Raw genomic sequence first — 27,329 nt, 5'->3', positions numbered from 1 at the left:
GCTTCTGCTTTTGCGATTGTGAACGGTCATGTTTTCCCGTTGCAAAAACCCGCAGTAGTCGCCATCATGTTGGGATTCCAGCGGCCTTGATACCTGTTCTCCATTGTAGAAATATCTTTATGGAACGGCTCTCCATGTTTGTCACTTACGTGTCCCAAATTGGGTGGGAAAAAGTCAAGATGGGAATGTAAGAAATGCACTTTCAATGACATTCGGCAGCCAAGTTGTCCATGTGCTGTGCGCAGGTTGTCTACTGATTCAGCAGAGTCTGCAGCTCGTCTGCTCCCAAGGAAGGTCAGCACTACGAGCACAAACGCATCCCGAGCTGCAAGACGCACTCGCTTCCTCAGATTCTTGCTCTGATCATAGGTAGTGTATTTGCCACATATAGTAACATAGTACATAAGGCCGAAAAAAGACATGTAGCTATTTTAAATAGCAGAGACCCACGGCACATTTCCCCTTTCAGATGCCGTGGTCAAATGTGACCACGGCATCAGCGCAGTCCGTAAGCGGAAGTTGCCCACTTCCGCTCCGGTAACAGCGTTCCCCGGCTGAGATCGGGGAACCTGTTACATTGATCTAATAGGCTGAAGCCTCAAGCAGGCTTCGGTGCCTATTAGATGACTATACCAATAAAGGCCACTAGGTGGCAGCATTGTATTGGTATAGTGCAAATGAAGTGTTCAATGGTGTCTATATAGAAATCAATGAACACTATAGGCAACCTAATGATTGCCAGTTATTGTCACCCAAGGTGACTTAAAAAAAGTAAAAAAAATTTTTTGCAAATATATATATACACTCACCTAAAGAATTATTAGGAACACCTGTTCTATTTCTCATTAATGCGATTATCTAGTCAACCAATCACATGGCAGTTGCTTCGATGCATGTCGGATTGTGGTCCTGGTCAAGATAATCTCCTGAACTCCAAACTGAAGGTCAGAATGGGAAAGAAAGGTGATTTAAGCAATTTTGAGCGTGGCATGGTTGTTGGTGCCAGACGGGCCGGTCTGAGTATTTCACAATCTGCTAATGGGCCGACTGATTCAAGCTGATAGAAGAGCAACGTTGACTGAAATAACCACTCGTTACAACCGAGGTCTGCAGCAAAGCATTTGTGAAGCCACAACACGCACAACCTTGAGGCGGACGGGCTACAACAGCAGAAGACCCCACCGGGTACCACTCATCTCCACTACAAATAGGAAAAAGAGGCTACAATGTGCACGAGCTCAACAAAATTGGACTGTTGAAGACTGGAAAAATGTTGCCTGGTCTGATGAGTCTCGATTTCTGTTGAGACATTCAAATGGTAGAGTCTGAATTTGGCGTAAACAGAATGAGAACATGTATCCATCATGCCTTGTTACCACTGTGCAGGCTGGTGGTGGTGGTGTAATGGTGTGGGGGATGTTTTCTGGGCACACTTTAGGCCCCTTAGTGCCAATTGGCCATCGTTTAAATGCCACGGGCTACCTGAGCATTGTTTCTGACCATGTCCATCCCTTCATGACCACCATGTACCCATCCTCTGATTTCTACTTCCAGCAGGATAATGCACCATGTCACAAAGCTCCAATCATTTCAAATTGGTTTCTTGAACAAGACGATGAGTTCACTGGACTAAAATGGCCCCACAGTCACCAGATCTCAACCCAATAGAGCATCTTTGGGATGTGGGGGAACGGGAGCTTCGTGCCCTGGATGTGCATCCCTCAAATCTCCATTAACTGCAAGATGCCATCCTATCAATATGGGCCAACATTTCTAAAGATGCTATCAGCACCTTGTGGAATCAATGCCACGTAGAATTAAGGCAGCTCTGAAGGCAAAAGGGGGTCCAACACCGTATTAGTATGGTGTTCCTAATAATTCTTTAGGTGAGTGTATATATTTAAAAAAAAACTACAATTTTAAAATCACCCCCTTTCCTTAAAATAAAAATAAAAATACTTAAACAATAAAAAAATAAATATCATGGGCATCACCGTGTGCGGAAATGCCCATACTATTGAAATATAACAATATTAATGGCAGACGGCAAATGGCGAAATGGGAAAAAAAATTTAAGCAGCCAATTTGCTATTTTTTTGTCACTTCAACTATCCAATATTTTTTTTAATAAAAAGTGATCAAATAGTTGCACACACTTCAAATTGGTATCACTGAAAAGAATAGATCGTCCCACAAAAAATGAGCCCTCACACAGCCCCGTACATAACTACAAAAAAGGTTTAATTTTTTTTTTCAGTATTAAAACGCAAGAAAAATTATACAAGTGTGGTATCTCTGTAACCGTACTGACCTGGAGAATGAAGATGTACAGCGTAAAAAATCAAAACCTTTATCAAAATTGTGTTTTTCCCAATTCTTCTCCATTTGGTATGCGACCGTAAATGGTGCCAATAGAAAGTACAACTTGACCCGCAAAAAATAAGCCCTCATAAGGCTATGTGAATGGAAAAATAAAAAAGTTAGGACTATGGGAAGGCGGGGAGTGAAAAATGAAAGATGCAAAAATGGAAAATCCCAGAGTCCTTAAGGGGTTAAAATCTAGATGTGTCAGGCAAATTCCGAGTTCATATTTGGAATCACCGAGCTCATTTTAGTATAAATCACATGTTTTTCTCTCAGTAGCAAAATCATTGTTGCGCGGTGAAGTAATTATATGCACATTCTTTACTGCGCTGTATAATCTAACTGGTAAACAGCGCCTCTAGTGGTAAGATGTGGTATAACATGTCCGAATAGTAATAAGAATTTAATACTAATAATAAAAAATAATAGAGTAATATCTATGGAACTGCACACAAGGGGATTGAATGGGATTTCAACCCAACTATTTATTATACTGTTGGACTAATATAAAGAGCAATACTAACATCTAATGCGTAATAACCGTAAAAAAATGTATTAACCAGGAAACTTACAGCATCACATAGGCTGGTCCATTGCTGGAGCCTATAGGGCCCAGTATCATACGTAAAGATTAATGACTGTACAATGAAAAGTTGTGCAACTTTTTTGTAAGATCTCAACTTGCTGACAGTGAATTGTCACCCCCCAAAAGTCATTTTTAATTTTTGGGCTAATTAAAATCCTTATAGTGCAATTATTCAATATATAGTGCTCTTACCTTTTTCTGTGGCTTAGTTTCTTTAAAAACTGCACTTTTATAATATGTTAATTACCTCGCTACCAGCATGTAGGGCGGTTGCTTGCTGGTAGCCGCCGCATCCTCCTTTAAAAAAAAAAACGCCCCACCTCCTGTTGATTGACAGGGCCAGCGAGCACTCTCCTCCTCCGGCTGGCCCTGTCTGCGTTCCAAATCACGCGCCTGCGCCGTACCGGTCTTCAGTCGGCGCAGGTGCACTGAGAGGAGGGTGCTCGCTTGCCCGCTCCTTCCTCAGTGTGCCTGCGCTGATGACGTCATATCTACACCCGGCGCAGGCGCACTGAGGAAGGAGCTGCCGAGGACACACCCCCTGAGAAAGGAAACACCCCCTGAACTGACGTCTTGAAATTAATCTAGTAGAGCAATTGCAGCACTGAATGGGCAAATATCTGAATCCATGGAAGGTACAGGGGTGGTTCTAAATTAGTTAGAAAGAGGTTGTTATGTTCTATATGGTATGTGATTTTAAAGGGGTTATCCAACCCCAAAAATGCCCAGACCCCTCCCTAGCGTCACCCGGGGGGCATTATAGGGGTTGGATAACCCCTTTAATTTATATTATTGCTACTATTATTACTTATGTGATAACCCCTTTAAGGTTTGCAACAATTGTATCCATTCTAAGCCAAGCACAAAACCTCTCTCCTGTCCTGATAGTTCGCTACAATGTATCCAGGGCTGTTGAGATCACTGGGAATTGGCCAGACTGGATACAATTGTAACAAACCCTTAGTCGTCAACCCCAATGTTCCAGTTTATTTGTCAAGAAGCAGAGCTCTAGAAAATAGTGAGTCATTTTGATTAATTTTGGTAACTTTACATTCTGGAGATCGGTGAGCGACCGACTCACCCCATTGACCTGGGGACCAGAAATCTCCACCACAGAGATGAATATGTGGGAAGGAAATATATCATTTAGAAATGGAGAAATTCAGAAATGTTTTTTATCTGTTACAGTTCTAGGTCTGATAGAGAGGAGCTCTGTACAACTGACCCTGCAGGAAGCCCTATATGCCCGATCATGTCACTGGAATCCCCAGAAGCTTACACTCTAATCGTACACCTATAGGCTTAGACCAGTGCTTCTCAATTATTTTCTGTCATGCCCCCCCTAGGAAGAAGAAAACATTTCGCGCCCCCCGCGCGACTGTAAATAGTATGGTGGGATCTGTGGATGACGGACACTTATGGGGGGGGATCTGTGGCTGGCACTGTTACAAGGGGATCTGTGGCTGGCACTGTTATATATGTGCCATCCACAGACCCCCCACCCCATAACAGTGCCATCCACAGTGCCCCCCCAGCCCATAACAGTGCCATCCACAGACCCCCACCCCTTAACTGTGCCATCCACAGATTCCGTGTGCCCGCCGCCGCCGTTTAAAGTTATTAAACATGCCCCCCTCACTCCTAATAGTACCGTATATCCGAATTTCTTCTGTATAATGCCGGCAGGCGGGCCGGGCGGCCGGCGCGTCCATCAGTGACGTCACTTGTCTGCGCCGCGTGCTTCATTCATAAAGCAGGCGGCGCAGGCACGTGACATCACTGAGGGACGCGCCGGCCGCCCGGCCTGCCTGCCGGCATTATAGAGAAGAAATTCGGATATACGGTACTATTAGGAGTGAGGGGGGCATGTTTAATAACTTTTAATTCAATAATACATTTTATATTAGTATACCGGAGGGAGCGGTGGGGCGGGGCTATAGTACAGTGACCGCACTGCCCCACCGCTATTGCCGGCCCCCAGCTCCTCCTCCCAGTCCCTCCCCCGGCCCCCGCTCCGTACATCGCGTCCAGCGCCTGCGCCGGCCTCTGATCAGAGGAAGGGAGATGAGCGCTTCCACAATGGAAGCGCTCATCTCCCTGCCGCATATTACACTGCGAGCTGTCGGCCGCCCGGCGCCCAGCCCGCACACCCCAAAGGCCGGTCCTGAACTAGCCCCCCTTTACGGAGCCTGGCGCCCCCCCTGGGGGGCGCGCCCCACTATTTGAGAAGCACTGGCTTAGACCAACATAAAGCCAGCTTAAAGCATGGAAAGGAGACCCTAGATGTGTTTTATACCACCACCCACCAAAACTGTCCATGCAGCCGTAACAACAGCCAGGGTGCCCCCATAAAAGTGCCAGTCATGCCATAACATGACCATAGTGCCACATAATATTGCGAGAGTGCCCTGTATGCCCCACACAGTGCCACTTACTATTCCAGCTTGCTCTATTCAGTACAGTTTTGCCATTAACTGTTCGATGTCGGTGTCCCATAGAGTGCTACTGTCCCTCAACAGCTCGAGTGCCCCATGACCGTGCCAGAAAACCCCATGAAAATATGAGTACTCCATAACAGTGCCAACATACCCCATGACAATAAGAGTGCCCCATAACACTGCCAACATACCCTATAACAATAAGAGTGCCCCATAACAGTGCCAACATACCCTATGACAATGAGAGTGCCCCATAACAGTGCCAGCATATCCCATGACAATAAGAGTGCCCCATAACAGTGCCAGCATATCCCATGACAATAAGAGTGCCCCATAACAGTGCCAGCATACCCCATGACAATAAGAGTGCCCCATAACAGTGCCAGCATACCCCATGACAATAAGAGTGCCCCATAACAGTGCCAGCATACCCCATGACAATAAGAGTGCCCCATAACAGTGCCAGCATACCCCATGACAATAAGAGTGCCCCATAACAGTGCCAGCATACCCCATGACAATAAGAGTGCCCCATAACACTGCCAGCATATCCCATGACAAAAAGGGCTACTTTCACACTGGCGTTTTGGCTTTCCGTTTGTGAGATCCGTTCAGGGCTCTCACTAGCGTCCAAAACGGATCAGTTTTGCCCTAATGCATTCTGAATGGAAAAGGATCCGCTCAGAAGGCATCAGTTTGCCTGCGATCAGTCTCCATTCCGCTCTGGAGGCCGCCTGCAGCGTTTTGGTGTCCGCCTGACGAAGCGGAGGCAAATGGATCCGTCCTGACACACAATGTAAGTCAATGGGGACAGATCTGTTTTCTCTGACACAATCTGGCTCAATAGAAAACGGATCCGTCCTCCATTGACTTTCAATGGTGTTCATGACGGATACGTCTTGGCTATGTTACAGATAATACAAACGGATCCGTTCTGAACGGATGCAGGCGGTTATATTATCTGAACGGATCCGCACCAAATGCGATTGTGAAAGTAGCCTGAGAAACAAATATGAATTTAATCGAATTTACTAGTGCACATTTTTTTTTTCTTTTTGTTTTCTTATTTTAGATGGTATAAAACACCCCACTCTCTATGGACAGGGGCTCTGCCGGGGCTCGTCATTGTAAAAACTTTACAGCATCAGGCAGGAGGCATCTAACCGGCGCCCCCCGGGGGTAAAACAAGGAAGTGGCTGAAGGAAACACAGATTTAGAGGCAGGAACCAGACAAAAAAATAGGCGCGAGGAGGAAGAGGATATAGGTACAATATACATACAGGAAGGGGGACAGTGGGAGATCCAATAACATGCTGCCTGTCAGGGAATAATGCCCTAATATCCCCGGGGAGCAGCTCATTCTGAAGATGGAAATCACTGACAAGTAGACAGGACCTGAGCTCTAACTATTCAGTTTTATATATGTACAGCTGCTATAACATAAGCATCTCCCTGTATAGAGTGATAAGAACTATGCTTCTATAACCTGGGCATCTCCTGTATATAATTATATATTACAGCTGGTATAAGTTATACATCTTCTTGTATATAGTGATATGGACCGTGCTGGTATAACCTGGGTATCCTCTGTATATAAGTATATATGTACAGCTGGTATAAGTTATACATCTTCTTGTATACAGTGATATGGAGCACGCTGGTATAACCTGGGCATCTCCTGTATATAATTATATATGTACAGCTGGTATTACCTGGGCATCTCCTGTATATAATTATATATCTACAGCTGGTATAACCTGGGCATCTCCTGTATATAATTATATATTACAGCTGGTATAAGTTATACATCTTCTTGTATATAGTGATATGGACCGTGCTGGTATAACCTGGGTATCTCCTGTATATAATTCTATATGTACAGCTGGTATAACCTGGGTATCTCCTGTATATAATTCTATATGTACAGCTGGTATAACCTGGGTATCTCCTGTATATAATTATATATGTACAGCTGGTATAACCTGGGTATCTCCTGTATATAATTATATATGTACAGCTGGTATAACATGGCCACAATGATATAGTTACAGCTGTTGCCCCTGGGCAGGGATGTATTTTAGCAGTGTATTAGGTAGTTGTCAGATGTATACAGATCCCACTTCCCTGATGATGATGGGGGTTGCACAGGATGATGTGAGTCATTATCACAGCTAATGCCACTTCCTATGGGGGGGGGGGGGGGGGGGGGTATCAGATCCCAGTAAAACCAGGAGAGGCCAAGTGACAATTTGTTTTTCCTGCATCTTACATCCCATTTCCTGTTTCAGGGGCGGCTGCTGATAATTGGGGTCTCCTCCATAGAGCGGCAATGGCCTCAGTAGACCCCAGAAGTAATTCCCCGCTCTATTATCACCCGTGACTCGGGGCGACTGTTCATAGAGACTCATTATTTCTGGCAAGTTGTAATATTGTGGTTTAACCCTTATCAGGACTTTTACATTACGTAAGTAATGGAGTCATTGGATCAATGGAAAACCGTGTATGGAGTAGCTATAGGTGGTGCAATAATAGCAGGGGTATTAACGCCGCGGTCCAGATTTTGTATTTGGGGACCAGGAACTTCATGTCATTGCATGTTAAAGACCAAGATGTAAAATGGCGCACTTTTGACTTTTGCTATGGGGCCCTGTTGTCACTTATTTACACCACAGCACAGTAGACCCAGCGACTGTCTCCCCTCCCCCTCCATCAGTAGAGATAAGGGGTGCCATGACTACAAGCCTTTTGCAGAGAGGGGGGTGAACACTACAAGAGGGGATCCCCTGCCGGGTGGTTTGAGGCTCATTCTAGAGTACTGAAAAATTTGATTCGACTGCTTCGCCGAACTTTACAAAAAAATTAGCTTTTTGACAAATTACTTTGTCACGAAGCGCATTTCTTTTTAAGTAGTGGATGCAATGACAGGGATCGGCGATTACGCCGATCCCCATCATTGTACCCCTCAGATGCCGCATTCATAGCTGACCGTGGCATCTGACAGTAATAATAAAGTGTAAAATTACAAAAAAAATATTAAAAAATCATACTTACCTCCTTTGTTTGATTGTGAAGAGTCGGATGCCGCCATCTTGATTCAAGATCTAGCGTGAAATCTTGCGTGGCCCGTGATGACGTCACCGCACACAGGATTTCATGCAAGATCTTCGATTCATTCCAACGGCCACCCGATACACTGCGATACCTTGGCGTGACATGGACATGTCGCACCCAAAATCGCTGTGTAGCCATACCCTTAGGCCTCTTTCACACAAGCGAGTTTTCCGCGCGGATGCGATGCGTGAGGTGAACGCATTGCACCCGCACTGAATCCGGACCCATTCATTTCTATGGGGCTGTGCACACGAGCGGTGATTTTCACGCATCATTTGTGCGTTGCGTGAAAATCGCAGCATGTTATAATTTCTGCGTTTTTCACGCAACGCAGGCCCCATAGAATTGAATGGGGCTGCGGGAAAATCGCAATCATCCGCAAGCAAGTCCGCAATACACGGGACACCGGCCGTGTGCATTTCGCATCACGGATGCGGGCCAATTCACTTGAATGGATCCGCAAATCCAGAGATGCAGTGCGGAACGGAACCTCAGAACGGAAGCACTACGGAATGCTTTCGTGGGGTTCCGTTCTTCTGTTCTGCAAAAAAGATAAAACTTGTCCTATCTTTTTGCGGAATGGACGGATCGCGGACCTCATTCAAGTGAAGTGAATTGAGGTAGATTTCAAGCGTAGTTTCCTGGTGTAAATCTTCGTTAATGAGGCTCCTGCCCCACCCCAGTGCTGAGGTCGACATGAAAACGCTGCATGCAAAATTTTGTCGCACGGGTGTTAAAAAGTCACAAAACGGGGTCTTTCTTAACGTTGCAATTTGCTTTCTGTTCTTCAGATCCAAATGAAATAAAACTGATCCGTCTTATTTTGAGGTTGCACTAGAAATAACATCCGTTTTTTTGTTGTGTTTTTTTAGCATCATTTATGATCAGTTTGTGTCATTACCGTCAGAGATCCGTTTTGGACGGGAGACAAAGGCCTGCATGCCATAACTGATCTCTGACGGAAGTGACACAAACTGATCAGAACTGATGCTAGAAAAACGGATGTTGTTTTTAGTGCAATCTGATGCTATTAACCCGCCGTAAGGATTGTTAGTAGATGACCCCCGCTGTGTTTTCTGGACTTTCCTGTGCCCGTCTGATAATCCAGAATATCTGGTGATTCAGCATTGAGGTTCCTGTATATATAATTGTAGCTCTCTCGGAGGTGAGAGGCGCGGGGCCGGTGCACACAGAGCAGGGGTCGCTCTGAGGAAGGGCGAGGGTGTAATCGGGGTCGCCATTTCCCTTAGGGAAGTGTAAGCTGTACTTCTGTGTGTGCAAAGGATTGTGTTTCCTGTAGATAAGCGGCCGCCTGTGTTTTCAGATCCGGTGGAAGCTGTGAGGCTTGATAAGAGATGAAATCACTGGCTGGGAGGAGGGGAACGGCCATCACCTCAGCGCCAACCGGACAAGACCCCCGGTATCCATACTGGGTGCTAATAGGGGAAGATTATCCCCCTGGAATCACGCTGTCTGACCGCCGGAGGGCAATCGGCAGGCGGAGTTGTCCCGTCACTGAGGGCTCATGCACGTGGCCGTTCCGTGCAATGGGGACCCCAATTTGCAGTCTCTAATGCACGGGCAACATCCGTGCGGCGGCCAAGACGGATCCGTCCACACCATTTAAAAAAATAGGACATGTTCTGTTTTTTTGCGGTGCGGAGGCATGGACAGAAACATCATGGAAGCACTTTGTAGTGCTTCCGATCCGTGCTTCCGATCCGCACAGCACCACATCTCCCGGATTGCGGACCCATTCAAGTGAATGGGTCCGCATCCGTGATGCGGGGTGCACATGGGCATTGCCCTTGTATTGCGGACCTGCTGTATGCGGGCCGCAATACGGCCATGACCGGGCAACAGCCATGTGCATAAGCCCTGACACACAGGAGCATCCAGAAACCCACAGCAAGTCCTTCAGTCGTCCCCATGGACATTCTTTTGTAGTATCTTTTCCTGAGAAAGTTGGGTCACAACAGATATGTAACTCACAGCTTTTAAAGATTTACGGTTCAGCTCTCTAGGAAAGCTGGGTGACAAAATCAGAAACAGGAAGAGCTTGAGGTTACTATGGAAACTGGGTATAAAAAAGAGGAAATATTGAAAAATGTGTAGGACTAAAATGAATAGGAATAAAACAATCCTGCGTGTGCAGCGCCACCTGCTGGCTGTAACACGTATTACGTTGTATGTGACATTATACAGTAATATCCCAGCCACACAGCTTTGCACCAATTGCATGATCGATGGCTTCTATGTTCACACGCAGCAGATTTGTTGCAGAACTTTCTGCACCTGCACCATACATGTAAACAGCGTTGATTTCCATGCACATGGTGCAGAACAAGCGCAGTCACGGGTAATGGGATCTATCCTTTGCGATGGATGCGGTTCTCAACCACATGAATACGGTGAAGATCTGCCTTATCTCTATAACCTAGTCACTATTGTCCATGGCCATGTTCAGCATCGAAGCTCAGCACCATTATTTACATCAAAGGTGTTCTCCCAAGACTCGTGTTCATACAAAAACTCCTGCAGTGCTGTCAATAGTCATTTTACAGTAACTTGCAGACGTCATTTTCAACATTTTTTGCTTCCATGTGCACCAATTGGTTTTTCTGGGGTGGACTCTAAGCAGAATCAGTCTCCTTCCCCCTCTGGTAGCTGATTATATACAGTCGTGGCCAAAAGTTTTGAGAATGACACAAATATTAGTTTTCACAAAGTTTGCTGCTAAACTGCTGTTAGATCTTTGTTTCAGTTGTTTCTGGGATGTAGTGAAATATAATTACTCGCACTTCATACGTTTCAAGGGCTTTTATCGACAATTACATGACATTTATGCAGAGTCAGTATTTGCAGTGTTGGCCCTTCTTTTTCAGGACCTCTGCAATCCGACTGCGCATGCTCTCAATCAGCTTCTGGGCCAATTCCTGACTGATAGCAACCCATTCTTTCCTAATCACTTCTTGGAGTTTGTCAGAATTAGGCCTCATGCACACAACAGTATTTTTTCACGGTCCGCAAAAACGGGGTCCGTAGGTCTGTGATCCGTGACCGTTTTTTCGTCCATGGGTCTTCCTTGATTTTTGGAGGATCCACGGACCTGAAAAAAAAGTAGTTTTGGTGTCCGCCTGGCCGTGCGGAGCCAAACGGATCCGTCCTGAATTACAATGCAAGTCAATGGGGACCGATCCGTTTGACGTTGACACAATATGGTGCAATTGCAAACGGATCCGTCCCCATTGACTTTTAATGTAAAGTCAGGAGTCCCTTTTATACCATCGGATTGGAGTTTTCTCCAATCCGATGGTATATTTTAACTTGAAGCGTCCCCATCACCATGGGAACGCCTCTATGTTAGAATATACTGTCGGATATGAGTTACATCGTGAAACTCAGATCCGACAGTATATTCTAACACAGAGGCGTTCCCATGGTGATGAGGACGCTTCAGGTTAGAATATACTAAAAAACTGTGTACATGACTGCCCCCCCCCCCGTTTTTAACTCATTGGTGGCCAGTGCGGCCGGCCCCCCCCTCCCCCCCTGTAGTTAACTCATTGGTGGCCAGTGCGGCCGCCCCCCCCCCTCCCCCCCCTGTAGTTAACTCATTGGTGGCCAGTGCGGCCGCCCCCCCCCCCCCTGTAGTTAACTCATTGGTGGCCAGTGCGGCCGCCCCCCCCCCCCTCCCCCCCCTGTAGTTAACTCATTGGTGGCCAGTGCGGCCAGTGCGGCCGGCCCCCCCCCCCCTCCCCTGTAGTTAACTCATTGGTGGCCAGTGCGGCCGGCCCCCCCCTCCCCCCCTGTAGTTAACTCATTGGTGGCCAGTGCGGCCGGCCCCCCCCTCCCCCCCTGTAGTTAACTCATTGGTGGCCAGCCCCCCCTCCCTCCGCTGTAGTTAACTCGTTGGTGGCCAGTGGGCCCTCTCCCCTCCCTCCCCCTCCTAATTAAAATCTCCCCCCCTATCATTGGTGGCAGTGGAGAGTTCCGATCGGAGTCCCAGTTTAATCGCTGGGGCTCCGATCGGTAACCATGGCAACCGGGACGCTACTGCAGTCCCGGTTGCCATGGTTACTTAGCAAGTTGTAGAAGCATCATACTTACCTGCGAGCTGCGATGTCTGTGTCCGGCCGGGAGCTCCTCCTACTGGTAAGTGACAGATCATTAGGCAATGCACCGCACAGACCTGTCACTTACCAGTAGGAGGAGCTCCCTGCCGGACACAGACATCGCAGCTCGCAGGTAAGTATGATGCTTCTACAAATTGCTAAGTAACCATGCACTGCAGTAGCGTCCCGGTTGCCATGGTTACCGATCGGAGCCCCAGCGATTAAACTGGGACTCCGATCGGAACTCTCCACTGCCACCAATGATAGGGGGGAGATTTTAATTAGGAGGGGGAGGGAGGGGAGAGGGCCCACTGGCCACCAACGAGTTAACTACAAGGGAGGGGGGGGGGGGGCCCCACTGGCTACCAATGAGTTAACTACAGGGGAGGGGAGGGAGGGGGGGGGGGCGGCCGCACTGGCCACCAATGGGTTAACTACAGGGGGGGAAGAGGGGGCAGTCATGTACACAGTTCGTTGTATATTCTAACCTGAAGCGTCCCCATCACTATGGGAACGCCTCTGTGTTAGAATATACTGTCGGATCTGAGTTTTCACGAAGTGAAAACTCAGCTCTGAAAAAGCTTTTATGCAGACGGATCTGTCTGTATGAAAGTAACCTACGGCCACGGATCACGGACACGGATGCCAATCTTGTGTGCATCCGTGTTCTTTCACGTACCCATTGACTTGAATGGGTCCATGAACCGTTGTCCGTCAAAAAAAATAGTACAGGTCATATTTTTTTGACGGACAGGATACACGGATCACGGTCTCGGCTGCAAAACGGTGCATTTTCCGATTTTTCCACGGACCCATTGAAAGTCAATGGGTCCGCGAAATCAAAGGAAAACAGCCACGGATGCACACAACGGTCGTGTGCATGAGGCCTTAGTGGGTTTTTTATTGTCCACCCGCCTCTTGAGGATTGACCACAAGTTCTGAATGGGATTAAGATCTGGGGAGTTTCCAGGCCATGGACCCAAAATGTCAACGTTTTGGTCCCCGAGCCACTTAGTTATCACTTTTGCCTTATGGCGCGGTGCTCCATCGTGCTGGAAAATGCATTGTTCTTCACCAAACTGTTGTTGGATTGTTGGAAGAAGTTGCTGTTGGAGGGTGTTTTGGTCCCATTCTTTATTCATGGCTGTGTTTTGGGGCAGAATTGTGAGTGAGCCCACTCCCTTGGATGAGAAGCAACCCCACACATGAATGGTCTCAGGAGGCTTTACTGTTGGCATGACACAGGACTGATGGCAGCGCTCACCTTTTCTTCTCCGGACAAGCCTTTTTCCTGATGCCCCAAACAATCGGAAAGAGGCTTCATCGGAGAATATGACTTTGCCCCAGTCCTCAGCCGTCCATTCACCATATTTTCTGCAGAAGATCAATCTGTCCCTGATGGGTTTTTTTGGAGAGAAGTGGCTTCTTTGCTGCCCTTCTTGACACCAGGCCATCTTCCCTCCAGTCTTGGCCTCACTGTGCGTGCAGATGCGCTCACACCTGCCTGCTGCCATTCCTGAGCAAGCGCTGCACTGGTGGCACTCCGATCCCGCAGCTGAATCCTCTTTAGGAGACGATCCTGGCGCTTGCTGGACTTTCTTGGACGCCCTGAATCTTTCTTAACAAGAATTGAACCTCTTTCCTTGAAGTTCTTGATGATCCTATAAATTGTTGATTGAGGTGCAATCTTAGTAGCCACAATATCCTTGCCTGTGAAGCCATTTTTATGCAACGCAATGATGGCTGCACGCGTTTCTTTGCAGGTCACCATGGTTAACAATGGAAGAACAATGATTTCAAGCATCACCCTCCTTTTAACAGGTCAAGTCTGCCATTTTAACCCAATCAGCCCAACATAATGATCTCCAGCCTTGTGCTCGTCAACATTCTCACCTGAGTTAACAAGACGATTACTGAAATGATCTCAGCAGGTCCTTTAATGACAGCAATGAAATGCAGTGGAAAGGTTTTTTTGGGATTAAGTTAATTTTCATGGCAAAGAAGGACTATGCAATTCATCTGATCCCCCTTCATAACATTCTGGAGTATATGCAAATTGCTATTATAAAAACTTAAGCAGCAACTTTTCCAATATTTATGTAATTCTCAAAACTTTTGGCCACGACTGTAGTGTCTTCTGCCTTTCCCTGGAGGTTAAGTGTTCTATACTGCCATGTACTGCAGAGGCTCTGCCGCTCCCTAACAAGCAGAAAGCTACTTCTATTGGCCGCCTAAGTGTGAGGAGAGGGACTGAGCGTGTGTGACCACCAGCACTCAGCTCTAAGGTGGACCTGCACATTGCTGTACACAGTGTGAAGACTAGAGATGTCCCGAACTATTCGTCGGCGAATATTTCCTGGCGAACATAGCTTGTTCGCGTTCGCCGCTGTGGGCGAACATATGCGATGTTCGGTCCGCCCCCTATTACGTCATCATTGAGTAAACTTTGACCCTGTACCTCACAGTCAGCAGACACATTCCAGCCAATCAGCAGCAGACCCTCCCTCCCAGACACTCCCACCTCCAGGACAGCATCCATCTTAGATTAATTCTGAAGCTGCAGTGTCACAAAGTTGTAATCGCAATGCGATTTATAGAACTTGAATTAATCGCAGTGCGATTTCAACTTAGAGCTTCTGCCGACTTCCGTGCTCATGGAGCGTCCCCATCACCATGGGAACGGCTCCATGCTAGAATGTACTGTCGGATTTGAGAAAGTTGTAATCGCAATGTGATTAATGCAGGTTATATTAATCGCATTGCGATTACAACTTAGAGCTGAGTTCCTAATGGTTGTATTGCTAGAATTGACGAATATAACAAATACAGCACTATATTCTTAATCTTCGTTATATTCTAGCAATACAACCATTAGGAACTCAGCTCTAAGTTGTAATCGCAATGCGATTAATATAACCTGCATTAATCACATTGCGATTACAACTTTCTCAAATCCGACAGTACATTCTAGCATGGAGCCTTTCCCATGGTGATGGGGACGCTCCATGAGCACGGAAGTCGGCAGAAGCTCTAAGTTGAAATCGCACTGCGATTAATTCAAGTTCTATAAATCGCATTGCGATTTCAACTTACCACACTCTGCGTCAACTACGTAATTTTCCATGGGTGTTTTGCCATGGATCCCCCTCCGACATGCCACAGTCCAGGTGTTAGTCCCCTTGAAACAACTTTTCCATCACTATTGTGGCCACAAACAGTACCTGTGGGTTTTCAAATTCGCCTTCCTATTGATGTCTATTGCGGTTCGCCCGGTTCACGAACATTTGCGGAAATTCGCGTTCGCCGTTCTCGAACGGAAAATTTTATGTTCGCAACATCACTAGTGAAGACCAGGTAGAGCCATACTATGTAAGTAACTGAACACCAGGGGGAGCCATACTATGTAAGTAACTGAACACCAGGGGGAGCCATACTATGTCAGTAACTGAACACCAGGTGGCGCCATACTATGTAAGTAACTGAACACCAGGTGGAGCCATACTATGTAAGTAACTGAACACCAGGTGGAGCCATACTATGGCAGTAACTGAACACCAGGTGGAGCCATACTATGTAAGTAACTGAACACCAGGGGGAGCCATACTATGTAAGTAACTGAACACCAGGGGGAGCCATACTATGTCAGTAACTGAACACCAGGTGGAGCCATACTATGTAAGTAACTGAACACCAGGTGGAGCCATACTATGGCAGTAACTGAACACCAGGTGGCGCCATACTATGTAAGTAACTGAACACCAGGTGGCGCCATACTATGTAAGTAACTGAACACCAGGTGGAGCCATACTATGTAAGTAACTGAACACCAGGGGGAGCCATACTATGTAAGTAACTGAACACCAGGTGAAGCCATACTATGTCAGTAACTGAACACCAGGTGGAGCCATACTATGTAAGTAACTGAACACCAGGTGGAGCCATACTATGGCAGTAACTGAACACCAGGTGGAGCCATACTATGTAAGTAACTGAACACCAGGTGGCGCCATACTATGTAAGTAACTGAACACCAGGTGGAGCCATACTATGTAAGTAACTGAACACCAGGTGGAGCCATACTATGTAAGTAACTGAAGACCAGGTGGAGCCATACTATGTAAGTAACTGAAGACCAGGTGGAGCCATACTATGTAAGTAACTGAAGACCAGGTGGAGCCATACTATGTAAGTAACTGAAGACCAGGTGGAGCCATACTATGTAAGTAACTGAAGACCAGGTGGAGCCATACTATGTAAGTAACTGAACACCGGGTGAAGACATACTATGTAAGTAACTGAACACCAGGTGGCGCCATACTATGTAAGTAACTGAACACCAGGTGGATCCATACTATGTAAGTAACTGAACACCGGGTAAAGCCATACTATGTAAGTAACTGAACACCGGGTGAAGACATACTACGTAAGTAACTGAACACCAGGTGGAGCCATACTATGTAAGTAACTGAACACCAGGTGGATCCATACTATGTAAGTAACTGAACACCAGGTGGCGCCATACTATGTAAGTAACTGAACACCAGGTGGATCCATACTATGTAAGTAACTGAACACCGGGTAAAGCCATACTATGTAAGTAACTGAACACCGGGTGAAGACATACTACGTAAGTAACTGAACACCAGGTGGAGCCATACTATGTAAGTAACTGAACACCAGGTGGAGCCATACTATGTAAGTAAATTAACATTGTGGCAAAATTTATTGCAGAAATCCCTGCACCTACTGCAAAAAACAACCCCATTCATGTATGTAACTGACATTTAGTTGAAATTTCTGCAACAAATTTACTGTGTGTGAACAGAGCTTTACGGCCCTTTCAAAAAGGGTTAATCGGCCATGCATTTGCTGGAATCATTGTTTGTAGGCCATCTTCCCATGAAAAAAGGGGCTTGCTTCCGACAATACACACACTGTTTGGGGATTCCCAGCTAGTCTCCATTGGTCTGTGTATAAGTTTTTTTAAAGAAGCCCTGGGCTGAAGTCGTCTCCTTTGTTCAGTGCACCCCTCTCACAGGAGTGCACATACTTTATGCTTACGTCCAGCTTCATCCTTTAGGCTACATGCACACGACCATATGTGTTTTGCGGTCCGCAAATTGCGGATCCGCAAAAGAAAAATACAGATGACGTTCCGTATGGCATCCGTTTTTTTTGCGGATCCACTGTAATAATGCCTATCCTTGTCTGCAAACTAGAAAAAAAAATAGGACATGCACTATTTTTTTGCGGAGCAACGGAACCGACATACTGATGCGGACAGCACACGGTGTGCTGTCTGCGTTTTTTGCGGACCCATTGAAATGAATCGGACACGGAAACAAAATACGGTCGTGTGCATGAGGCCTTATAGTGATGGCTGAGGTCACATACTGAAGTACGACGTCCCGGCGGCAGATTAAAAAGACGATTTACAAAGACGACAAAACGTTTGTTTAAAAACAGGACTTTTATTCATCGAGACCCCCCTCCCCCACTCCAAATAATATTAATTAAAATATGAAACAGGATATAACAATCCTCCGTACACACAGCAGAAGGGAACACTGTACCGAGCGAGTGCTGCTTCCAGACAGACCCGCTCCGCGTCTCCCACAGACACCACTAGTGCCCTCTAGTGGCTCTCAGCAGCACGGACATCTCTTTAAGAAAAAGTGCGGCAATCGATTTCATGCCTTTCTCTGCCGGAGGGGCCTGGATAGTGCTGCGGCTGCCCCTCTGGCAAACAATGGCGGCTTCACTGCTACCGTAAATATAAAAAACAAAAGAAGAGTTCAAGAAACGACAAATAAAAACAACCAGAAATACTGCGCTGACGTGTTTGTACAAGGGGTGAGGAGGGCAGATGCCGAAAAGACGACATCCTGAGCAGCTGAGGGGCGGACATGACTTCTTTTTATCTCGTGAAGAAGCATCAGTCACCCCTCTCCTCACGCCCGCCGGAGTCATCACCCCCTACCGCCTGGAGGAATGTGTAGCTGTAGGCGTTTGCAATGCATTACGTGGGGCGCTGCCTTTCGGGCTCTGCTCCAGCCAAGAAAGGTTTAATTAAGGGGGCTGAGAGTGGAAAGGCAGCTTGGACCCCCTCCCCCCTATTGACCTCAAAGCTTTGTTGCAAGGTGCAAAAATGTACCCCACTCCCCGAGAGATGGATGTAATAAGGCACTTGGGAGAGCTGATGTTGCCCGGGTCGGGAGGATGGCAGACGTGGGTTGGAGTGCCTTTACTGCCAACACTCGGCGTCCACATCGGAAGTCCAGGCATGCCTTGCTGCAGTCAGAGCTGCCCCTGGACACAGACCCTGAAGGCACAGAACTGGGTTACAGGGGGAGGCAGGGTATGGTGCTTAGCAGAGCTAAAACATATGGCAGCCGTAGTCCTTCAGTAATAGAGCCGCCCCCCCCCCCCCCCCACAAAAATAAAATTAAAAACACATAAAAGTCCAAAATTCTCTTGTACAATGTAAACAGTACACTCTCACATCTGACTGCCCCCTTCCTCCCAGTCCAACCCAGAAACTACAAGTCAAACATGTTGGGGGTCGGGGTGCTGCAGAATGCCCAGTGACCCTCCTGGATTTTAAGGCGTGAGGAGGACGGGGCAGTGTGAATTGGCAGGTATCCAACTCAAAATGGCCTCAATTTGGGGACTATCCCTATAATCAGAAAAGTTATAACCCCCTAGGCACAAGCCAGATGGGCTCTCCCAGTGTATCTAAATAAAAAGACTGTACCATCCATGTCCCAATCTTGGAGGGATTAAAAACAAAACAAAAAAACAAGTCTGGTTATCTGGGTGGCGACAGCAGTTTCTCCAGGTACCCAGAGAATGTGTCCGAGTGTTTGTAGAGGAGCGCAGCCAGCAGGACCAGGAGCAGCGTCCCCAACGTCCGGCCGCGGGTCTTCAGTAACGGGACAACGCAATTAGCCACAGTGGACACAAAGACCAGGACCACGGCCATGAGGGCCAGCAGGATGTTGATGAGCTTGCCCAGAAGGTTTCGAGCGGTTGCATTCTCCAAGCCCTCCAGCTGGACCACCTGCTGCTGCTGCTGTTGTAGCTCCATCTTGGAGATCCTGGTCTGACAAGCTTCTAGCGCCTCCTAGAAGGCAAAACATACAAAGTCAGCTCAAATGCAGAGAAGCTACAGCCGTGGTTTCCAATTGGTGGCTCTCCAGCTGCTCCAAACTGCAACTCCCACCATGTCCTGACTGCCTACCACTGTACAGTCATGCTGGGAATTGTAGTTTGACAACAGCTGGAGAGCCACAGGTTGCAGTTTCATTTTCTTGCTTCCCGTCAGTGAATCGGAACTTAAAGGGGTTATCCGAGTTTTTTTTAAATTCTTTCTATGTTCCTAACTAAGCAAATATAACAGCTTTCCAATTCACTCACTTTATCTCCGGTGGCTGGTTTCTCAGATTTCACTGAGGGTCACATGACCTGTGATGTCAGCCTCTCTCCCTGCTCTGATAAAGGTGGTTTACTGTGCTGGCCACGCCCCCCCCCCTTCTTCCCTGCCGTCTGCTCTCTGCTAGTATTCTTAACCCCTTCAGCTGCACAGCAGTGAGGAGACAATGCTGGGCACTGGAGCTGATATACTAGCGAGAGCATTGCACAAGAAGGTAGGGGGAAGATCCTGTGTGTATTAGCAGTGTCATTATACAGCTGGGACTTGTAGTCCTACACATACAACATGCTGCAGAGTCTCCCAGCACTCAGGGCAGCTCTTGTATTCACTCCCTTAGCAGAGTGGGGGAGGGGCAGAGATTGTTTTTATTGCATGTAAACAAAGGGCCAGAAAAGAACCAGGGAAATGAGGAAAAATATATATATATTTTTGCATAAAACTTGCTTAGCTCAGTTATATATCAGATTTTCAGTGCTATATTATTTTTTTTCATAACTCGGACAACCCCTTTAATGAACTGTTCCTAACGCTGAGGTTTTGCTACAGTTGAATCCAACTGCTGAACAAATAGCAGCACAAAACTCCCCCCTGATACTTTGTTATGTCCACGTCTGTGATGAAATCCATGATAGGATGGTCAGTGATTCATCCGTGAAGAATCAGTGTGTGGTCTGTGTGTCCGTTATTTGCTCTTTATGAGTCATCTGTGTTTCACGGACACTGTACACAGAAAATTCATTTTCATAGCATCTCCTCCTAATAATCCGTGAAACACGGATGGCATCGCTGTTGCATCCATGTTTTTCATGGACCCATAGACTCTGTTCTGTGAACATGGACAAAATAGAGCATTCATCCGTGGTAAAACACGGATGTGTGAATATACACATTAAAATGAATGGGTATGTGTGCTTTTCGTGGAGAACGCGTACAGCACACATCTGTGAATCACAGACGTGTGAGTGAGGCATTACATTGTCCAGACTGGATACATTTGTAGCAAATCCTCAGCTGTGATAAGTATTAGGTCAGGATCAATTTTCAGCCTCTGGATGTAAACAAAAATGTTTGCATTCACTGACAGGAAGCAGATTTCTTGAAAATCATGAGGAACTGACACACAAAGTCTATTAGAAATTGCAAAACCTTTCATTGTACAGGGATTAAAGTGCATCTGTCAGCAGATTTGTACCTAAGACACCGGCTGACCTTTTACATGTGCGCTTGGCCGCTGAAAGCATCTGTGTTGGTCCATGTTCATATGTGCCCGCATTGCTGAGGAAAATGATATTTTAATGTATGCAAATGAACCTCTAGGCGTAACGGGGGCGTTACCATTACACCTAGAGGCTCTGCTCTCTCTGCAACTGCCGCCCCCTCTGCACTTTGAGTGATAGGACCAGGGGTGATGATGTTTTCACTGCCCGGTCCTGTCGAAGTACAGAGGGTGCGGCAGTTGCAGAGAGATCAGAGCCTCTCGGTGTAATGGTAACGCCCCCGTTGCTCCTAGAGGCTCATTTGCATATAATAAAACATCATGTTTCTCAGCAGTGCGGGCACATATGAACACGGGACCAACACAGATGCCTTCTGCGGCCAAGTGCACATGTAACAGGTCAGCCGGTGTCATAGGGACAAAACTGCTGACAGATGCCAATTAAGCTTCAAGTCTATAAAAGAGTGAAGAGTTCTCTATATTGAATGCAATCAAGACGAGCAGCTCCCAAGCGCAAACATGGAGTGGACTGGGAATTATGGATGAAAAGTAATGCAACAGGGTGTGATGAGATCACTGCAGAGCCGGATCAGTGAAATCAGATCCCTGAGACAACCTAGAGGTGTCCAGGCCCAGGATCACACAGAACCGCTCACCTGTATGTCTCGCGCCCTCTCGTAGGACTGGTAAGCGATTTTCTCTTCCATACTGGCCAATTCCTGCTTTAAGTTGAGAATCTCGTTCTGGTGGAGCTCGGTGAGGTCATTCAGTTGCTCTTCCAGCCGCTCACATCTGACAGGAAAAAGAACATACAAGATATTAGAGATGTGGTTTCTGGTTTAAAAAAAATCCCACAAGAGGGCAAGAGCCTTCAAACCGTTTTTTGTTTTTTTTGTTTATGGAAAAGTGGCAAATTTACTGTGTCCCAAAAATACGAATGGTGGGTGCATTACATATCAACTTGTTCATCATTGATTTGTCATCAGTACATGCTAGGAGTTGTAGTTTCACAAAAGCTAGAGCCCATACCTTCTATAATGACAAATAATTGGTCATACCAATAAATCACCACTAGATGGAGCTCAAACTACACATTAACAAATCTGTCATTCCTAAAAAATCACCACTAGGTGGAGCTCCCACCCACGGATTCACCAGCCCTATCTACAGTATATATCCTGCTGCACCGTGTAATGCACTGCATGTTCAGTCAATCGTGGATTTAATACATAAAAATAATATAAAATAAAATAAAATCTTAGCTTAAAATAAAACCCCAGGAACTTCCCATCTGTAAACCCAGGGATATTCTTCCAGTATCTACAGAAAATCTATTTTTGCATAATAAATATAAATATGGCTGAGAACTGATCCCTTTAAGCAGGACACATGACCGGCTCCTGAATCTGAGCGGGAGATACAGCGAGATACAGGACGTGTGCCGACGGGAACATCGTGTAGGATTTCTGCTCCCGGAGACTAGGTTTTTATGAGCCCGGCACCAGATTACACAGAACATCATGTGCCGGAAGAAAAAGCATAAAAACAGGACGTTATGTAACGTTAATGATGGGATTAATCACACAGCGCAGCGTTTACTGCCTCATTACTACACCGCTGATGAGCCGCAGAGATGACGAGCGGCACCGTACACACCATGAAGGATATACAGCTCATCTACTGCTAGGAATGTACAGCACACTCATCTCCTGAAATCCTCTGTGCTGATCGGGGCCCTGCTACTTCCACTATGAAACTCTCAGCCTGTGACCTCCTACAAGATCAGCACACTCCTCTCCTGAAATCCTCTGTGCTCCTTTGAACCTATTCCCTCCACTATGTAACTTTCAGCCTGTGACCTCCTACAAGATCAGCACACTCCCCTCCTGAAATCCTCTGTGCTGCTGGGAGGACCATGCTCCTTTCACTATGTAACTCTCTGTGGCCTGCTGTCTGTCTCCTCTCCTGAAATACTCTGCGCTGCTGTGGACCCTGCTCTTTCCGCTAGACAGCTGCTGCCAAGGCCAATAAGGTGATGGGTTGCATCAAAAGGGGCATAGATCTCCGTGATGAGAACATAGTCCTACCACTTTACACATCACTGGTCAGACCACACATGGAGTACTGCGTACAGTTCTGGGCTCCTGTGAACAGGGCAGACATAGCAGAGCTGGAGAGAGTCCAGAGGAGGGCAACTAAAGTAATAACTGGAACGGGGCACCTACAGTACCCTGAAAGATTATCAACATTATCACTTTAGAAAAAAGACGACTGAGGGGAGATCTAATACCCATGTATAAATATATCAGGGGACAGTACAGAGATCACTCCCATCATCTATTTATCCCCAGGACTGTGACTGTGACGAGGGGACATCCTCTGCGTCTGGAGGAAAGAAGGTTTGTACACAGACATAGAGGAGGATTCTTTACGGTAAGAGCAGTGAGACTATGGAACTCTCTGCCTGAGGAGGTGGTGATGGGGAGTACAATAAAGGAATTCAGGAGCGGTCTGGATGTATTTCTGGAGAGTAATAATATTACAGGCTATAGCTACTAGAGAGGGGTCTGGATGTATTTCTGGAGTGTAATAATATTACAGGCTATAGCTACTAGAGAGGGGTCGTTGATCCAGGGAGTTATTCTGATGCTTGATTGGGGTCGGGAAGGAATTTTTTTCCCCCTAAAGTGAGAAAAATTGGCTTCTACCTCACAGGGTGTTTTTCCTTCCTCTGGATCAACTTGCAGGATGACAGGACGAACTGGATGGACGGAGGGCTTTTTTCGGCCTTATATACTATGCCCCCCTTTTCATCATGCGCTCGGTTACTGACCTGTATCTTTCCTCCTGCAGAGACTGGAGGATGAAGGAGTAGTCACTTTGATACTGCGTCCTGAGTCCTTCCAGAGACTCCTCCAGTTGGTTTTGGGTTTCCCGCATTTCCTGGATCTCCTGAATCACCATTTCAAACCCCATCAGTCCTTGCATATCCAAGGTGTTTGTTCGTGAGCTGCCCCCTCCACCCCCGCCAGGCCCCCCACTAGTACTGTTGGCGCCCAGTGAGCCCGAGGTGGCGCTGGAGCAGTCCTCCTCGCTTCCGTACTTGGGACTCGCCTGAAACATGTTCATAGGTGCCAGGCTCTTCCCATGCTGCGCTCCGTCCTCCCCTTGGGTGGAGGGCAGGCCGGTGCCATCGTCCAGGGAGGAAATGTTGTCACTGCTGCCAAAGCGGTTCCGTAACAAGGAGGCGATCTCCCGGGGTTTGGACACTACTGCCCCTGCGGCCGAGTGGGTGGCCTGGGAGAAGCTTGAAAGTCCACCCCTAACACTGTCCACCACCCCTTCACTGAAGCCGCTAACCCGGGCCCCCACGCCCTTCAGGCCTTGGTGCATATCCCGTAAGACGTCCTTGGGTTGACGCGCGATTCCGTTCTGTTCCACCTCGCGAAGCTTGCGGTGATAGTGCTCTAGCTTCCTCTGCAGGTGGAGGATGTTCTGAGAAGACTTCTGGTTCTTCTTCTCAAACACCTGAGGAGCACAAGAGAGAAGGTCAGGAAATGATAACGGATACATTTTACCTGCACTGATACATTGTAACAAAGCGTCGGAGATGCTGCTGATGTCATTAGCATGGTCAGGACATGGCTGAGGATGCTGGATGCCATGAATAGCCTGCAGCAACCTGCAAAACCTGCTCGACCAGCGGCCATATCCTGACGGCTCCTCTTCCATCCAGTGATCCAGGATTCCCGCCTCTCCCGTTGCTACTTCTGCCTGGATCTATTAACCCCATCATAGACCGGATCGGATGACAATGGGCGATGCACCTGATACCTGAGGGGCCCCAACTTCCAACTCATCTATAGGATCAAGGGGACACTATCTGGACATTGAGGGATCCGACAGAAAGGATTGGGCAGAGTATGAACTGGCGCGGATCTGCGCGAGGGGGCGAAGCCCCGACCTTTCCACGAGGAATCAGCGACAATAAGCGTATACATTTTTTTCGGTGATGTCAATGACGATCTGCTCAATGTTTTCTGTAACAAAATGTGACACGCCATTCACACATGTGACCGGATCTGATGTGGATGTTGGCGTGGAACAGGTGACAGGTGTGAACAGGGTCTTCCCCAGAGAGACTAGCGGTGCCAGGATCATGTCGGCCCGTGCCTGCCCGCCCATTCCTCACCTGTTTGATCCGTGCGCCCTGCTGCCGGTCCGCATTGTTCGCCAGCTTCAGGTACTCTGCCACATTGTCGTCTCGGGCCGTCTGCTCGATCTTGATCTGTTCCGTCAGCTTGAGGATCTTCTGCTGCAGCTGCAGGATGGCCGCCTTGGTCCGCTGGGGGTCAGGAGTTCCGTCGACAGTGTCTGCGGCCAACATGCCGTCCGCCCCCGAGGCCACCATACTGGATGCCTGTGAGAGGCCTCCGCCTTCCAACCGATCGAGCTGCAAAAGACAAAACAGTCACAATGCGTCATGTGAACGGAGTCCAAAAAAGATATCCAACCAATATGGCAGCCCTGCCCGGTGATGCCGTCCTACCCCCTGCAGCCATATTGCCTTTCAGGGGCCTAGAAAAGCTGAGTGAGCCGTACTGATTGGCGTACATTCATAGATGATACGCAACTACAAATCCCAGCAACATCCGCTGGGACCTTCAGTTCCCCAGTGATTGGACAGGCCTCCGGCACTTCCAGAACATGAATAAATGAGGGTGGTCATTAGCAAAAGGAAAGCATCTATTTAAAGCCGGGGCCCCTCCCCCGCAGCCAGTCATTGTCAGGAATGTGAGGGAGATTCCGCAGCCGGTGTCCAGTGGGGACGGGGTTAATAGTGCCTCGGTAATTGTATTAGTGGCCCCGGGGTAATCCTGTAAATCTCAGAGTAGTCAGGAGGAAGCAGGGAGGATTAGAGGTGTCAGGCCCCGGGTGAACAATGGACCAGTCTTATGGTCAGGAGGGGTCCCTTACAGAAGCCCCCCGACAGGAGGGGCAACAAACTGTCACTTAACTCTTTGTTTGCTGTCATTACTCGCTCATTACAGTTTTTTACAACTGAAATCAATGGATATAAATCAGTAATAAAATCTGCACTCAGCGCGGCATAAACTATTTTCACCCGGACACAATCACAGCACACCGATCAGCGTCACCCAGGTACAGTCACTGCACACCGATCAGCGTCACCCGGGTACAGTCACTGCACACCGATCAGCGTCACCCGGGTACAGTCACCGCACACCGATCAGCGTCACCCAGGTACAGTCAGCGCACACCGATCAGCGTCACCCAGGTACAGTTACAGCACACCGATCAGCGTCACCCAGGTACAGTCAGCGCACACCGATCAGCGTCACCCGGGTACAGTCACTGCACACCGATCAGCGTCACCCGGGTACAGTCACTGCACACCGATCAGCGTCACCCGGGTACAGTCACTGCACACCGATCAGCGTCACCCGGGTACAGTCACTGCACACCGATCAGCGTCACCCGGGTACAGTCACTGCACACCGATCAGCGTCACCCAGGTACAGTCACTGCACACCGATCAGCGTCACCCGGGTACAGTCACCGCACACCGATCAGCGTCACCCGGGTACAGTCACCGCACACCGATCAGCGTCACCCGGGTACAGTCACCGCACACCGATCAGCGTCACCCAGGTACAGTCACCGCACACCGATCAGCGTCACCCGGGTACAGTCACCGCACACCGATCAGCGTCACCCGGGTACAGTCACCGCACACCGATCAGCGTCACCCAGGTACAGTTACAGCACATCGATCAGCGTCACCCAGGTACAGTCACAGCACATCGATCAGCGTCACCCAGGTACAATCACAGCACACCGATCAGCGTCACCCAGGTACAATCACAGCACACCGATCAGCGTCACCCAGGTACAGTCACAGCACACCGATCAGCGTCACCCAGGTACAATCACAGCACATCGATCAGAGTCACCCGGACACAATGGCAGCACACTGATCAGCATCACCCGGGTACAATGCCAGCACATCGATCAGAGTCACCCGGACACAATGCCAGCACACTGA

At 47.8% G+C, this 27,329-nt stretch overlaps 1 protein-coding gene across 6 annotated transcripts in view; it reads right to left on the bottom strand.

Moving 5' to 3' along the window:
- Positions 1 to 18,071: 18,071 nt before the first annotated feature.
- Positions 18,072 to 27,329, bottom strand: part of TMCC1 (transmembrane and coiled-coil domain family 1) — an 86,360-nt gene continuing 77,102 nt past the window's right edge. For all 6 annotated transcript variants that reach the window (XM_044301175.1, XM_044301176.1, XM_044301181.1 and 3 more), the window contains 4 exons: positions 25,455 to 25,715; positions 24,096 to 24,790; positions 21,919 to 22,054; positions 18,072 to 19,737 (listed from right to left, as the gene is read on the bottom strand). In XM_044301175.1, the coding sequence (XP_044157110.1) occupies positions 19,423 to 19,737; positions 21,919 to 22,054; positions 24,096 to 24,790; positions 25,455 to 25,715 (1,407 nt within the window). In that variant the 3' untranslated portion in view covers positions 18,072 to 19,422. The remainder of the gene's footprint in view (positions 19,738 to 21,918; positions 22,055 to 24,095; positions 24,791 to 25,454; positions 25,716 to 27,329) is intronic.

Source organism: Bufo gargarizans, chromosome 7 (assembly GCF_014858855.1).
Source record: "Bufo gargarizans isolate SCDJY-AF-19 chromosome 7, ASM1485885v1, whole genome shotgun sequence".
In the NCBI taxonomy this organism is placed as follows: domain Eukaryota; kingdom Metazoa; phylum Chordata; class Amphibia; order Anura; family Bufonidae; genus Bufo; species Bufo gargarizans.
The sequence above is the reverse complement of the archived record's forward strand: the minus strand, read 5'-3'. Positions and strand labels throughout refer to the sequence as shown.